The sequence below is a fragment of the Aedes aegypti genome, chromosome 3, assembly GCF_002204515.2.
Source record: "Aedes aegypti strain LVP_AGWG chromosome 3, AaegL5.0 Primary Assembly, whole genome shotgun sequence".
Classification (NCBI taxonomy): domain Eukaryota; kingdom Metazoa; phylum Arthropoda; class Insecta; order Diptera; family Culicidae; genus Aedes; species Aedes aegypti.
This window is the reverse complement of record NC_035109.1, coordinates 132,389,946-132,404,365: the sequence shown is the minus strand read 5'-3', so window position 1 is coordinate 132,404,365 and position 14,420 is coordinate 132,389,946. Positions and strand designations below refer to the sequence as shown.

Below are 14,420 nucleotides of genomic sequence, written 5' to 3'. Positions count from 1 at the left end.
ATTTTCAGGAAACTATGTTCACTGTATTCTATTCTACAACCGAAACACAGTGAACACATTTGAACAGAAAAACTGCTTTTGAATTTTCGATGATGACGATGATTACGATGACGGAGCGTTGAACTTTAAACAAATTGTAACACTTCAGTGTTACAGTCGGAATCACAGCACCAATGGGTTTTGCTCTGCGTAGCGCCTCTACTCTGTTGGTCATCACTCAACTGGAGACACATAGAAAAGTTTTGTACATATTTTAAAAATTATATAAATTGACTTATTACCACAAGTAATCACAAGTGACCACAAGTAACGAAAATGATGAAATGACGAGATGAATAAAATCGCAAGCGAGCGACAGAATTAACAGAACCGAAAGAAGCCAATAAATTTTTATAATATTAAAGTCCTGCGGTTAATAAACATTATAAATTTACTTCTAAAAAACAACTGTGAAAATGAGTGGAGCAGGTAGCCCATTGTATTTTTTTTAGCTAGTAGAAGGTCATATTTCGGATTCAATAAATCATATTCTTTTTCTTCTTTATTTTTGTAAATGAGATGTATTGCTAAGAAATAAATTACAGAGATTTCGTACATCCTATGGCAATGGCACTTCTATCTTTGGTTTAGTTAATCCACTGAAACAGTTATCCATTTAAAACCACTAGAACACTATCGTAACAACTACAGTTTTTGGTCGGAAAATTTTACAGTAGAGTGGCCCAGGTTTGTTTGAGATATAAACGAAATCATAGTATACCACGGGAACACCCATCAGTTTCTTATTGATTTACAAGAATTATCTATGAAAGTTCCATTCAGTTTGTTTGTTATTCGAACTTACGCATTTGACTTAACGATTGTAGGGCTTATTCAGGCCTAAACACCTTATCCACCATTTCGTTGACCATTTTCTAAAACCCTTCGTTTGTCATGGAAAGGGGTATGTGTCAAAGATGACCCTTGTTTGAGTGAGATTACCGAATATGCTGAAGGACATAGTGAAAGCCGTGCGATTTATCATGTAATTTAAATTGTATATGCTATCAAACTTCAAGTTTATTGAGCCAGTTTTTGGGTCTACGAATTGAGCTGGAACTTTCAGAGGCAGTTCTTCAAACCAAATACAAGGAGCGTGTCGATAATTTTTTCGCATTTGGACCAGTCTAATTAAGAGTCATAAATAATAAATAGTCAAGCTGTTCATAAACTCTATCTTTGAACGTAATCTATACAACCGTTGTTTTGCCTCATCAGTTGATGGTGTCCGCCGGTCGGAGTACCGTAGAACCCCTGATAGTGTCCCGTATAGCTGGGTGCAGCCGTAGGATGACTCGAATGATGCGGTGGTGTTGGTGGTGCCATTTTGTATTTGTCGTATTTATCGAAAGAACTCACGTACGATCCATGATGTGTCGAAAGTGGACTATGACCGTGATGATGGTGATGGTGGTGATGATAGATGGGTCCAAAGCCGCTGGTTTCCGTAGCGTACGGTTGACCCAACATGGCCGGATTATTGTGGGGACTGATGGAATACGGTGACAGACCTGCAGCTACCGAGGCGGAGCCAACCAAAGAAGTTTGGAAGGCACTGGAAACGCCAAGACCACTGGAGCCGCCAGCGCCATTTGCTGATGGAGCCCCTCCAGAGCTCCCGGCTGATCCGGGGGAGAGCGACGGACCTGTCATCGCCGAAGCCGTCGGTGTCATTGATGTCGAGTTTGCCGTTTCGCCATCTTCTGTGAAAGAGATCAAACGATTGCAATTATTATTACTCCGTTAGAATGTACAATCCCGTGCAAAAGTTTGGGGTCGCCCACTAAAATACTTTAACGTGTTTTGTCTATATTTCTGGCATTACACGTCAAATCAAAACTTCCTATGGCTTCGTGAGTATTTTGATTTTTTTTTTAATTCAAATTTAGAAAAGAATTAGTATTTAAATGAAATTGAAAAAAAAAAAAATATTGTCAGAATTCTTACGATTAACCCATCGCTTTTCGAATGAATCATAGAGAGTTTCAATCACAGAGATATGGAAAAAAACGCTTTTATATATTTTTAGTGGGTGATCCTAAACTTTTGCACAGAGCTGTAAGTGACGATCTCAAGCAAAAAAAAAAAACAGTTCAGTCGTGTGCGAGTGCATTAACATATGGTACCTAGGCAAAGGAATGATCGCAGTTCGTGAGGGAGACGGTACGTTTTTGTTTCGGAAAGGATCGCAGTTGTGAGAAAAGCTGCTGAAAGGGAGCAAAGTCTCAAGAAGTACTAAATCTGTCGTTGGTGGTAGGGTGTGAATGAAGGTTTTATGTTTTCATCATTGAGGCGTAAAAAAGAAAGATAAATGCAACGTGGAAAAACACTTAATACTCTCAAGTACTTGGAAGGGATTTAGGTCTGTCATAAAAAAATGCAAGAATGTTGTTTTTATTATCGATGACTTTCATGAAAATTTTACGCAAGGAAACAGTTATGCGAGATTTGTAGTGTGAAACGAGAAATCATGCCGCCAGGTATTTTTCAAAAAAAAAAAAAAATACCACAAGGGATTTCTCAGGAAATTTCAGTAGAGATTCGTCCAGGATTTTTTCTGGCGTTTCCTGCGTCATTGCTCCTATGACAATAATTCTTCATTTATAATTCAAGAGATTTTCGGAATTTCATACAAAGTAGGCACAAAACGTATGAATGGGTCGAAAATTAGGGCGCTTCCCCTAGTCTTTAAGGAATTACTGCATCGATCGCTGCAAGATTTTTTTACCCGTTTCGATAAGGCTTCGGACATTCCTTCAACAACTGCTGTCGGAACTCTGTCAGGAGTTCCTTCAGAGATTCCTCGAAGATTATTCGAGGGATTCTTATAGGGAAATCTCCACAGGGATTTCTTTACAGATTTCGCAAGGAGTTTCTGCAGGAGTGCCATCGTGTATTCCTGCAGTAATATGTTTACTGGGATTCATACAGCAGTTTCTCCAAGGATTCCTCTGGGGGCTTTGCCAGGATTTTTGCCAGGGATTCCTCCAAAAATTTGTTTAGAGATTCTAGAAGCTCCTCCTCCAAGGATTCCTACATGAAAATCTTCACAGGCATTCTTGCAGAAGTGTTTCCAAGGCTTTCTTCAGGAGCTGATCTAGGGATACGAATGAATGAATATGAGTAACTGATACTGAAGAAGGCTAAAAATGGTACTCGAAATACGTGCATCTGCTAAAAGATAGGTAATGAGGGCGAAATTAAAAGGTACAATACTCAGATCTACTTTTTTGATTCTCTCTATTGAGATTCTACTCAGAGGGGTTGAATATGTAAAATAGACTGCTAACACTAAGTAACACTAGGATAAGCTCTTCAAGGATTTCTATTTATATTTCTCTAGAAATTCCTTCTTGATTTCCTTCAAGTATACACGCAAGGGAATCCTCAGAAAGACCTCTCGAGAATCCTTCAGGAATTATTTCGGAGATTTCTTCAGGAATTCCTCCAGGGTTCGCTCTAGCAATTCTACCGGTGATTGCTCAAGGAATAAATGCAGGGTTTGTACAAGAATTCTATGATTATCACAATACTTCACGAATCCCTAAATAGTTTACTTCATCGCTACATCAATTACTACAAGGATTTTCCCAGATAATCCTCGAGGGATTACACCAGAAACTTATTTGAAGATTCGTTTTAGCCCTCTGAAAACTCTTCCGTGGATTCCTCGAAGAATTTCTTTAGAAATTCCTTCCCAGATTCCCGCATTACCCAAATTGACTCTAAGAATTTCTCAAGGGATTACATTTGGTAAATCTCTACATGAGCACCTCTAGGAAAATCTCTTTATGGATTCTTCCGGAAATTTCTTCTGGGATTTCTTCCTAAATTTCTCTATGAGTTCTTCCAAGGAATGTTGCAGCAACTGTACCAGAAATATATCTATAGGGATTTCTCTAGGTATTTCTCCTGCAAAACCTCCACAGTGATTCTTTCAGGGATTCCAAGGATCAATTCAGAAATTTCTTCAAGTATATCCCCAAGGATTCCTCCAGATATGCCATCAGAGATCCCTCCAGTGATTCCTTCAAAAATTTATTCAGGAAATCCTTCAGATATTCTGTAGATACTCCTCCAGGGATTCCTCCAAGAAGACTGAAAGACATTTTTCCAGCACTTTCCTAATAAATTATATCCAAGAATTTTTTCACGAAAATCTCTACAAAACATGCCTCAAATATTCTTCAGGAATTTCTTCAATGATTTCCTCGGCTATCCCTCTAGAGAATCCTACAAGGAATTCTCCAGGTATTAAACCAAATTCCTTCATGAAATTTAACAGAGATCTCTCCATACATTTTTCATGAGTTTGCTCCAGGGTTTCATCCAAGAATTCTCCAAAACAAATCTTGAGAAAAGGAGTTCTTGGAGTAATATCTGGAAAAAATATAGCGGAATTACTGAAAAAAATCTTAGTGTCATTACATGCCGGAATCTCTGGATGAAATTCTCAATGAAAAGGCTCATAACAAATTTCTGGAGAGATTCTAGAAATTAACCAGGAAAAATCCTTGGAGTAACTCATGTAGCAATTTTCTTGGATGTTTTCTTAGAAAAAGTCACGAAGAAAACTCTTAAGAAATTTCTTACGAAATTCGTAAGTAATTTTATGTAGAAACCCTGGAAGCAAGCATGGGAAACATTCACTCGAATATTGCATTTCTCTCGCTCTCATCCACAAGCGTTCAAGAGCGAGATTGCCGTTTCTCCGACCAAGCTGAGTGTTTCAATTTCCAATGCGCTTTCTTCTTGTTCGTCGAGCGACAAGTTAGACAAAAACGGCAACAGAATGATTCACTACCGACTCCTTGTGCCGAAGGCATCCGATTGCTGTAGCGAATGATTCTTTACAATCCGATTCCGCACGAGTTGCATTTCTATTTGAGAGCTGAAGAGCGTTCACTGACTGGTAATACACAATGCGAAATGTTTCAGTGAACGTAAAATCTGTACATTTCGCAGGAAGCTTTCAGTGATCGAATGGCGAACGCGTTTTTTCGTGTCTCCAATTCAAGAGAGGATAGGTGCTCTCTCCGCTCCGTTTATCTTTTCATTTTCGGTTTATCTCAATCGTTTACGATTCGTCAGGATTGCGCTCACCCTAGTAGCGTTCGGCAGTCATTGAACATTCGGTGGCAGCAGATACTTTGCAGATATTTTATCGGTAGCGTTCGGGTGAGTGAGTGAATTTTCCCATGCTTGCCTGGAAGTAATTCTGCTGGAATCCCTGGATGAATTTCTAGTAGAATCTCTGAATTTATCTCCGGAATAATTCCTGGAGGAATCTTTGCATGTATCTTTAGGGAAATTTCAAAAAAAAAAACTAGTGAAATATCTGGAGTAATCCTTGAGACATTCTGAATTAATCTCTGAAGGGATTTTCTGAAGGGATCATTGGTGGAGTTTCTGGACAAATTTCTGAAGGAATTCCTAAAGAAATAACAGGAAAAATCGCTTGATGAATTCTTGGGAGATTCTTTGGAGGAATCTCTGGGGGAATCCTTGGAGAATGTTCACCTAGTAAATATTTTACTGGATGAATCTAGAAGGAATTACTGCAGGAGCTCTTCAAGAAATTCCTCATGAATTCTGTAGAAGCATCCCTGTTGAAATTTTCCGGCAGAAATGTCGAAAATAACCCTTGGAGGTATCCTTGGTGGGAGCCCTGGAGCAAATTCTGGCAGCATTTATGGAGGAAATGTTGTAAGTATTTCTGAAGGTCTATCGAAACCGGTCTGAAAAATCTGGTAGCAATCAAAAGTTCATCCTGGAGAAATCCCTGGCGGAATATCTGGCGAAATTCTTAGTGAAATCACTGTAGAGGTTGTCTTGGAGGAATTTCTGGTAAAATTCCTGGAAAAAGCTTCGATGGAATTCTTGTAAAAATATATAGAAGAGCCTCTTTCAAAATTCCTGGAGATATTTCTGGAGATTTTTTTTTTCATATTAAAAAAAGACAACGTCACGATAATGCTTCACGATTTCTCTTTGAAGGAAGCACCACACTAAACAACGGGCTAGCATGCAACGCCCAGTGGCACAATCAAAATACGTTCTTGACGAAAAGATTTCCGGACTGAGCAGGAATCGAACCCACACTTCTTGACTCGATGTGGCTAAATGCTTGGTACGAAGCCCACAAAAAAAACGAAAATAGTTAAGAGTATTCGTAAATAATGATTTAAAAAATCCTTTAATGGTGTTCACAGCTATTTCTCAAAAAAAATTTCCAGATATTTTTTCAAAGTATTCCACCAATATATTTGAAGATTTTTTCCTGATTTTTAATGATTTTCAAATTTCCTTTCACGAGCTATTTCTTTATTGATTATGTTTTATCTGAGGAGATTTTCCAAGAATTACTCCATGAAATTCTCCAAGAGTTCCTGCAAGAATTTTTCAAATAAATTCTGCAGATATTGTTCAGAAATAAGCATATGAATTTTTTCAGTTTATTTCCTGACTTTTTCGAAGAATATCTTCTTGAGTTCCTTCTTTGAGAACCTCCACAGAAATTCCTATTTTAAGGTCATCAGCAATCTCCCCTAGATATTTTTATATTTTGGATTTTTGCACTTTAACGGTTTTGGGCCACCTAATGCAGATTTGTTTGAGTGCGCCAAGAATTATAATTCATTCAATGGGTTGTTTAGAAATAAGATACATAGTTACATAGACATTCCATGAATTCTCAAATATGAAAAGAACACATTACCTTAATACAAAAATTTCTACTTACTTTTAAAGTTTCCTCCGCGTTCACTCTTCATCCGGTCATTCATCGAAGAAATCCTTTCTTGAGAACTGGAAAGACAGAATTTAAAAAAAAACTTTACTTCCTATGTCTATATATAATAAATGTATCAGTATCGCACCGGTATTCAACTATTTGAAAACTCGTCTCGTCGTGACTAAGACAGGTTTAGCATGTTGCTCTGCGAATGCGAATAGAAATCAAATCTGCCAGGATCAAGGCTTTCGAATAGCATTAAAGCTATTTTAGGAATGCCCTTGAGGAATGATTTGAAAACAAGCTCTAACTTTAGACTAACTGACAGGCAATGAGACAGGCTGCCTGATGGACGCGGTACTGGTAGAGTGTCCATAAAAGTGGCTGCATGAATTTAAGGATTCCGCTTCATTCCAACTATAGGCCACTTCATTGCCAAATGGAGCCGGTAATTTTGTGTTATCTTTATTATTTTCCTCAAATCATATTTGGCGAACCTGACGCTGTCGGGTTCATCGATCAAGTGTCTGTCACCGGTTTGTTAGATATCTAATTGGCCTGTAGAGGTTAAAGACATAAAGCAGTTCTTTTGGTTTGGAAGAATTTTTTTTTGCCAAAACATGGATTTAATGGCGGTCACAGATCGACATTGTTAGTTAATTGAACTCAAGGGTGAGTAAAAAATATTCAGGAATGGCTCCAGACGAGTTGGATCATGTTTTAGTAGGGTGATACGCTACAGTTAACTCTCCCTTACTCGATGTTCCATAACTCAATAACGAGTTAGAGAACCATAGTAAAAGTTGGTTTTCATTGTGGCCTCGATGGTGCCTTGGAAGATAATACCTCTCTATGATTTTGAAATTTCTTGATACTTCATATGAAAGAATACAATGAAATTCAAACATGTGCTGGAATAAGGGCATAAGTCGCATGATTTATTTTTCTTCATCGATCCTATCTTCTGCGAAAAAAGACGACGAGGTGCAATTTTTTTAGCTCCAGGATGCTAGGTAGTTATACAACCTTGCATTCTGAGAAGAGAAATGGTAAACAAATTTACATCTTATTACTCTAGTTTTCATAAAAAAGCGATTTTCAAATCGACTCTTTACTTGGCAGTCGAACTAGAACAGAAGATTGAATATGGAGTTTTTGTAGGGCTACTCAAAAAATGTGACAGTGCTCATATAAACTATCAGAGAAAAAGCGACAAACGACTATTACCGTTACCACTTGCATTAACTCTCATTTCTCGGAAAAATTGATTAGAATCCCATACTGTCCCGATTCTCCTACGCTGATACAGAAGTTATTTATTATTTAAAAAAAAATATGAAATTTTTTTTTTCATTTAGTTTACGGCAATTTGTTATTTATGCGTACATTTGCAGTTTTGATTTCAGGAGCCAAAGGGGAAAGCTGAACATCTTGATGAAATGGTCATTAAGTATAATAGGTCATTACAGTTAAAATAAGTTTTCGAGATCCAACAAATTTTTGGATGCACTTTATAACTGTTTATATCTTTCGCTTCGCTTCATAACTGTGTCTATCTAAAGTATCATATTTTTACGAATAACTCATAAAATCGTGGAGCATACGCTATTTCGAACTCAAATTTTCCTACTAATTCTACTCATCCACGCACAGTCAACGAATCATCTAAAACATAGAATGTTTTGAATGTCAAAAACATATGAAATCTATCTAGAGCGGCCGAAATCTTTGCTGGACAGCAGAACCAAACAATACAATTATGAATGAATCGAGGCCGCATGAGTGCTGACCAACCACCGAATAGAAAAAAAAAAAGATTTTCAAGATGTGCATAAATAAACGATTGCCGAGTTTGATTTATCTGTTGTTTACACTAGAGTTTTGGGTTTCGCTTGTTGAGCATCATACGGTGGATTTTTTCAATTCTCCTAGTCGCTGTTCACGCGTAAGGGAAGACGTCGCAAAGCGACTAACAGGACAAAATTGTTTGATACTATTCTTTAGGTCAGATATATTGTGACAGTCAAATAAAAATCTACTTCGGCGACCAATTTTACTGCAATCAAAGATACTCACAATATAAATGCTAAAGAAAACTGGATAGATTTCAAAAATCCGTTATAATACTCGTTGAGAATTGAAAAGAAGTTCATCAAGTATTAAGCTGATCTAGTGATTTCCGCTCAAGAAGATGCCATTTGTATTGCGCGTGAATTTCGATTAAGTGAGACTTGAAAGATGATCACACTTGTTGGATAACTCTGCGGAACACGTTTTTTCTCAAGCACCAAAATATCGCTATTTGCTAAATTCAGGGTTGCTGAATCCATTGCCGTCTTCAAAAATATCATAGCACGTCTACAGGGTGTCCGCAAATTATCCGAACAGCTAAATATTGGAATGATGTTCTCGCATTGATAACAATGAAAAATCAATGTCCATGTACCTTTCATAATACATCTATATGTTAACACAAAATACAACTTCAAATAATTTCGAAATGATTGCTTGTTACTGAGATAGGCAAATTCAAATTCTTCTGAGACGGTTTTTCTAAGGGCCGCAAGTCATACTGGAGATGTGTTATCCCTAAAATGTGTAAGAAATGAATCCAAATGTCATATTATTATTTGAGGTTACCTACAGTTTATTGGCTTCAAGTTAGACTGGAAATAGAAAATTATACGGTCTAAATCCAGTGAGTTCTATGGACATTTTTCTCCCGTAATAAAGCTCGAAAAACAGCTCCTTTTAAGACAACTCAATATATTTGGCTTGGTTTTGCAAGTATTTGAAATCGGAAATGTGTCAAATTTACTCCTTAAGAATATTATAAGCCTATGTTCAAAACCATACAAGAATATTGAATTTATTATGCTTGATTGTATAGAGCCATGTCTTCAAAGTTTGTACGGATAATTTGCGGACACCCTGTAACTTTTGAGATATTGGCTATTGAAAATGTAAAATTTGACTATTTCAGCCATCTTGCATGCAAGTTTGCCAGCTTGTATGACAATTTAATTTGTGCTTAATTTGTCACAGAATTCAAACTTCATGTGTATAACAATACAAAGTTCATAAAACTTTCTATGCTCAAAAGCTATTTTTTTGGTGGTTTAGAAAAGTATTGTATTTTGCCATATGGAAGAAACCAAGAATTTTGTATGAAGACTGCAAGCATGATAAAAAAATCGATTAACTCAAGAGCGGTCGCGCATTCAACCATTGCCGACACCACCTCGCTCGAGCTGTGTATGAGAAGCGAACTTTTTTCAAGGTGCGTGTACTCAGTACACGCATGTGACCGATCTTGGGTTAAATCTAAATTTTTTCGTGCAATTTCAACCAAATTATATCTGAAATAAAAGTTTAAAACGTTATTCGCATGCTTGGTGGATTAGAGGACAAAAAAGTTTGATAAATTATACTTTAAATGTCACATAAACATAAATGAAGTCAGTGTTTTTTACAACTTTGGTGACCTGTAGCTAAAAATCGTGACGTGCTGGAATATTTATATGAACGGCATCAGATTCACCGACTCCAAATCAACTAGAGACACATAATTTGATCCTTGAGACTCGCAAAAATGTCATTTTTGGTACGCTGTATTATTTTTTGTTTAGGTGGTCCATTATTGGCACCGGCACCCTACGGACAGCTTCAAATTCAGGATGCTCTACGTTGCATGGGAAACAGTTCAACGAAATGATTCAATTTTTAACGTTCAAAAGTTCCTACTCTCGAAGCTTGTTTGAATAAGTATTTTGCATAGATATTTTAGAAAATTTGTAATGCCCAACTGCATTAATGCAGGAGAATAGACGTCTCTATAGTGGTTTGACGATTTCTATTGATGATTTGACCCTTCCATCAATGATTTTTATGAGCTGTTTGGAGTTCAAATCAAAGTGTCCGGAATATGAAGCAAAAGTAAGCACGCGCCCGGAATAAGAATCAAGAAAAGTCCCCACATTTTTATAAATTTGAAATTATTCCTGTTGCGCCTTGTTAAGACTCCGTAATATGAATCAAAACGGTACTTTGCTATAAAATATAAATTGTGTTGATTTAATTGATGTAGTTATTTTTATTGCCCTAACAATATCTGATTGTTGCGGTGTAAACTCAAGCTAAAAGACCAAGCATGGAACATTGCAATAAGTTATCAGTTTCTCAATAGTACAGGTTCATCTCGCATTGCCAAGTTCACCTCTAGGCTTATCGGGCCCAGTCATATGTGTGGCGAAATTGTTGCATTATTTCATATTTTCAATAGCTACACCTGACCGTTATGCACTTCGATTTCGGTTACGAATCCCGCTTATCACAGTTAACTGATGATTAAACCCGGGCATAAAAGCTGCGCTTCCAGACCATCCAGCATCAGTAGTTAAAATGAGATCATTCTCAGTTCTTGTGGTGGCAGCAGCCTTGGCGGTTGCATCCGCTGCCTTCGTTCCCAATACCAGCCAGGTTAAATACGCTGACAAGGAGTGGCTTCACAAACAGGAAGATCTGCTGTTGCTGTTCCGTCATCTGTACCAGAAGGATTGGAATCCACAGTTGGTGGCCTATGCTAAGAATTTTCTGGTAGAGAAGAGCTTCCACTTGTATGACAATGAGGATGCTGCCAGGGAGTTCTGGACGTACTACAACCATGGAATGCTGCCGAAGGGTGAAGTGTTCTCCGTATTTAATGAAGTGCATCGTGAGCAGGCAGTTGCCTTGTTCCACCTGTTCTATTACGCCAAGGATTGGGATACTTTCTACAAAACGGCCGCATGGGCTCGTTACTACATGAACGAAGGTATGTTTGTGTACGCGTTGACGGTTGCCGTGACTCATCGACAGGATTTCGCTGGATTTATCCTTCCTGCGCCATATGAAATTTATCCTTATTACTTCATCAATACGGAAGTGATTCAAAAAGCCCAACAGTACAAAATGCAGGGTTATTATGGAATGAAGAAAGTTGGTGAAGTGTATACTGCTGTCGTTACCAGTAATTATACCGGTTGGTACATGCACACAAATCCCGAACAGAAAATTTCCTACTTCACTGAAGATATCGGCCTCAACACCTACTACTATTATTTCCACATTGACTACCCCTTCTGGATGGGTGGTAAGGAATTCGGCTTGTACAAGGATCGTCGAGGTGAGCTGTACCTCTATGAACATCAGCAAATTTTGGCTCGCTACTATCTGGAACGTTTATCTAACGATCTCGGACACATCCCTAAATTCTCCTGGTACTGGCCAGTGAAAACCGGATACTATCCGGATCTGCAGTACTACAATGGACATACTTTCCCGAATCGTGATAACTTCTACTTTGTGAACCAGGAATCCAACTACTATGACATTCAGTTGGTGGACGATTACGAACACCGCATTCGGGAAGTGATAGATCGTGGTTTCTTGGTGAAATCCGACGGTAAAATGATCAACTTTACTACTCCGGAAGCCATCGACTACCTCGGAAATCTGATTCAGAGTAACCCGGATAGCTACGACACTCGTTACTTCAAGTACCTGAGCATGTTTTCGCGCATCATTATGGGAGCTGCCGTGGAACCAGTTGAGGCCTATCAGGTGATCCCAAGTGTCCTGGAGCATTTCGAGTCAGCCCTGCGGGATCCAGTATTCTACCAGATTTACAAACGTATCATCCAATACTACTACCAGTTCAAGAATCACCTCCCTGCCTATACTTACGAAGAACTGTACTTCCCAGGAGTTAAGATCGATGATGTAGTCATTGATAAGCTTGTGACGTACTTCGACCGGTTCGACGTAGACATCACCAACGCCATTGACATTGAACCCGAACCTTACGTTGAGGGCAAATATGACGGATTCGGTGAGATCGAGTATAAGCCTGATCCGGTTGTGATCAAGGCCCGCACTATCCGATTGAATCATAAGCCTTTCACCTATAAAATTAGTGTCACATCCGAAAAGCCTGTCAAGACCGTCGTCCGAGTTTTCATTGGACCCAAGTACGATGAATTCGGGGCGCAGTATAAACTCAACGAAAACCGTGAAAACTACTACGAGCTGGACTACTTCGTGTTCGACCTGGTTCCTGGAAAGAATGTAATTACTCGCAATTCGCTGAGTTTCAACGGATACGTGAAGGATCGCACGTCGTTCTACGAGTTGTACAAGAAGGTTATGCTGGGATACAAGGGTGATGAAAAGTTCCCACTGGATATGTCCGAGGCGCACTGTGGTTTCCCGAATAGATTGATGCTCCCGAAGGGAAAGAAGGGCGGTATGCCGTTCCAGTTCTTCTTTATGCTCTCGCCACACTACGCACCAGAAGTCCCGCAGTACACCGGATTTGATCCGGTCGTGTCCTGTGGTGTCGGATCCGGTGCACGATACTTCGACAAGCTGCCGTTTGGCTATCCATTTGATCGCAAGATTGATGAGACCTACTTCCACGTGCCGAACATGTTCTTCGAGGATGTTGTGATTTTCCACAAGAAAGAAGGTGATGTCAATACCGTGGTTTAAGTTTCCCTCGATCGATCCTGTTTAGACATTGAGTCTACGAAATTAGATTCCCCACATCGAGTTGAGGAATCCAGATTCGTTCGCGCTATAATGTGATATTGTTTGTAATAAAAAGATGAGCGTACGAAACGTTTAATGAAAAACATGCGTTTGTAGGATGCTTTCATGTGGAAGAAAAACCCTTTGGATTTCAACTGCGGGTCGTTCCAATTATGGAATTGGAAGTTTGTTTATGTGAGAAAGTGGTAATCCGATGGGACTACTGCATGGATGGCATGTGGTTGGTTTGGTTGCTTTTTTCTCATCTCATGTGGCGAGATTATATCTATAGGTGTCTACCACAGCAGAATGTGTCGGATTGTTTATTTTTATTTCCAATTGGAGATTTGGAGTGTTTTTGAAGTCCGTCTTAGAGCAAGCGATTGTTGATAGCAAGAAATCGATTCGAGGATGGACACCATGTGCCGGATGGTATGTGCAAGTGGTCAATATTTTATTGCTTCGATCGTTGTTGGATGTAATCAGCCATATACAATGTACACGTGTTTCAGATAAGCTTGAAAATGTGACCTCGCGTTGAATCTTACTGCCATAGGAGTGAGTGGCAAGCATTTTCATGAAAAAAATCTATTGCGTCTGTCTACATTGATTAATTCCCAATGAATATTGATATAAAATAATAAAATAATTAATAACAATAAATAAAATAACTAAACAATAAAATTCCCAATAAATTGCTACTTTATTGACAAAGTAGAAATTTTCTGTTCAAAGTATTTACTTGCCTTAATCCTAGGTGTGCTATAGGTGCTGGAAAGTTATTCCAAAACTTCAAGGAACATTCATAAGCCAGAATAAATGGAAAACAACTTATCCTTCCATTTTTGTTCTATCAATGGTCACTTTAGTTATAAAAACCTAGGTTTCCCAATCACAAGTACAGATGTCATGCTAAATTACTTACATGCTAGTGAATTTGCCTATAAAGAATAACTAGAACTTGTACGGTGCAACAACCTTATGTTAAGCAAGTTGAAGCTGCTAGCCTGAAATTGGTCAGGTGTGGTTTATACAGTATTCGCACTATAAAAATCATCCTTCCGCACCTCGTTGCGTAACA

At 38.5% G+C, this 14,420-nt stretch overlaps 2 protein-coding genes across 3 annotated transcripts in view; one reads left to right on the top strand and one right to left on the bottom strand.

Annotated features, from left to right (window-relative positions):
* Positions 1-540: 540 nt before the first annotated feature.
* LOC5571092 (T-box transcription factor TBX1-A) overlaps positions 541-14,420 on the bottom strand; it is a 92,423-nt gene continuing 78,543 nt past the window's right edge. For both annotated transcript variants that reach the window (XM_021850999.1, XM_021851000.1), the window contains exons 7-8: positions 6,782-6,846; positions 541-1,742 (exon numbers count right to left, since the gene is read on the bottom strand). In XM_021850999.1, the coding sequence (XP_021706691.1) occupies positions 1,213-1,742; positions 6,782-6,846 (595 nt within the window). In that variant the 3' untranslated portion in view covers positions 541-1,212. The remainder of the gene's footprint in view (positions 1,743-6,781; positions 6,847-14,420) is intronic.
* On the top strand, positions 11,007-13,443 carry LOC5571091 (hexamerin-1.1). Its single transcript, XM_001659481.2, has one exon. It carries the CDS (start codon positions 11,174-11,176, stop codon positions 13,298-13,300), a length of 2,127 nt encoding a protein of 708 aa, XP_001659531.1. The 5' UTR covers positions 11,007-11,173; the 3' UTR covers positions 13,301-13,443.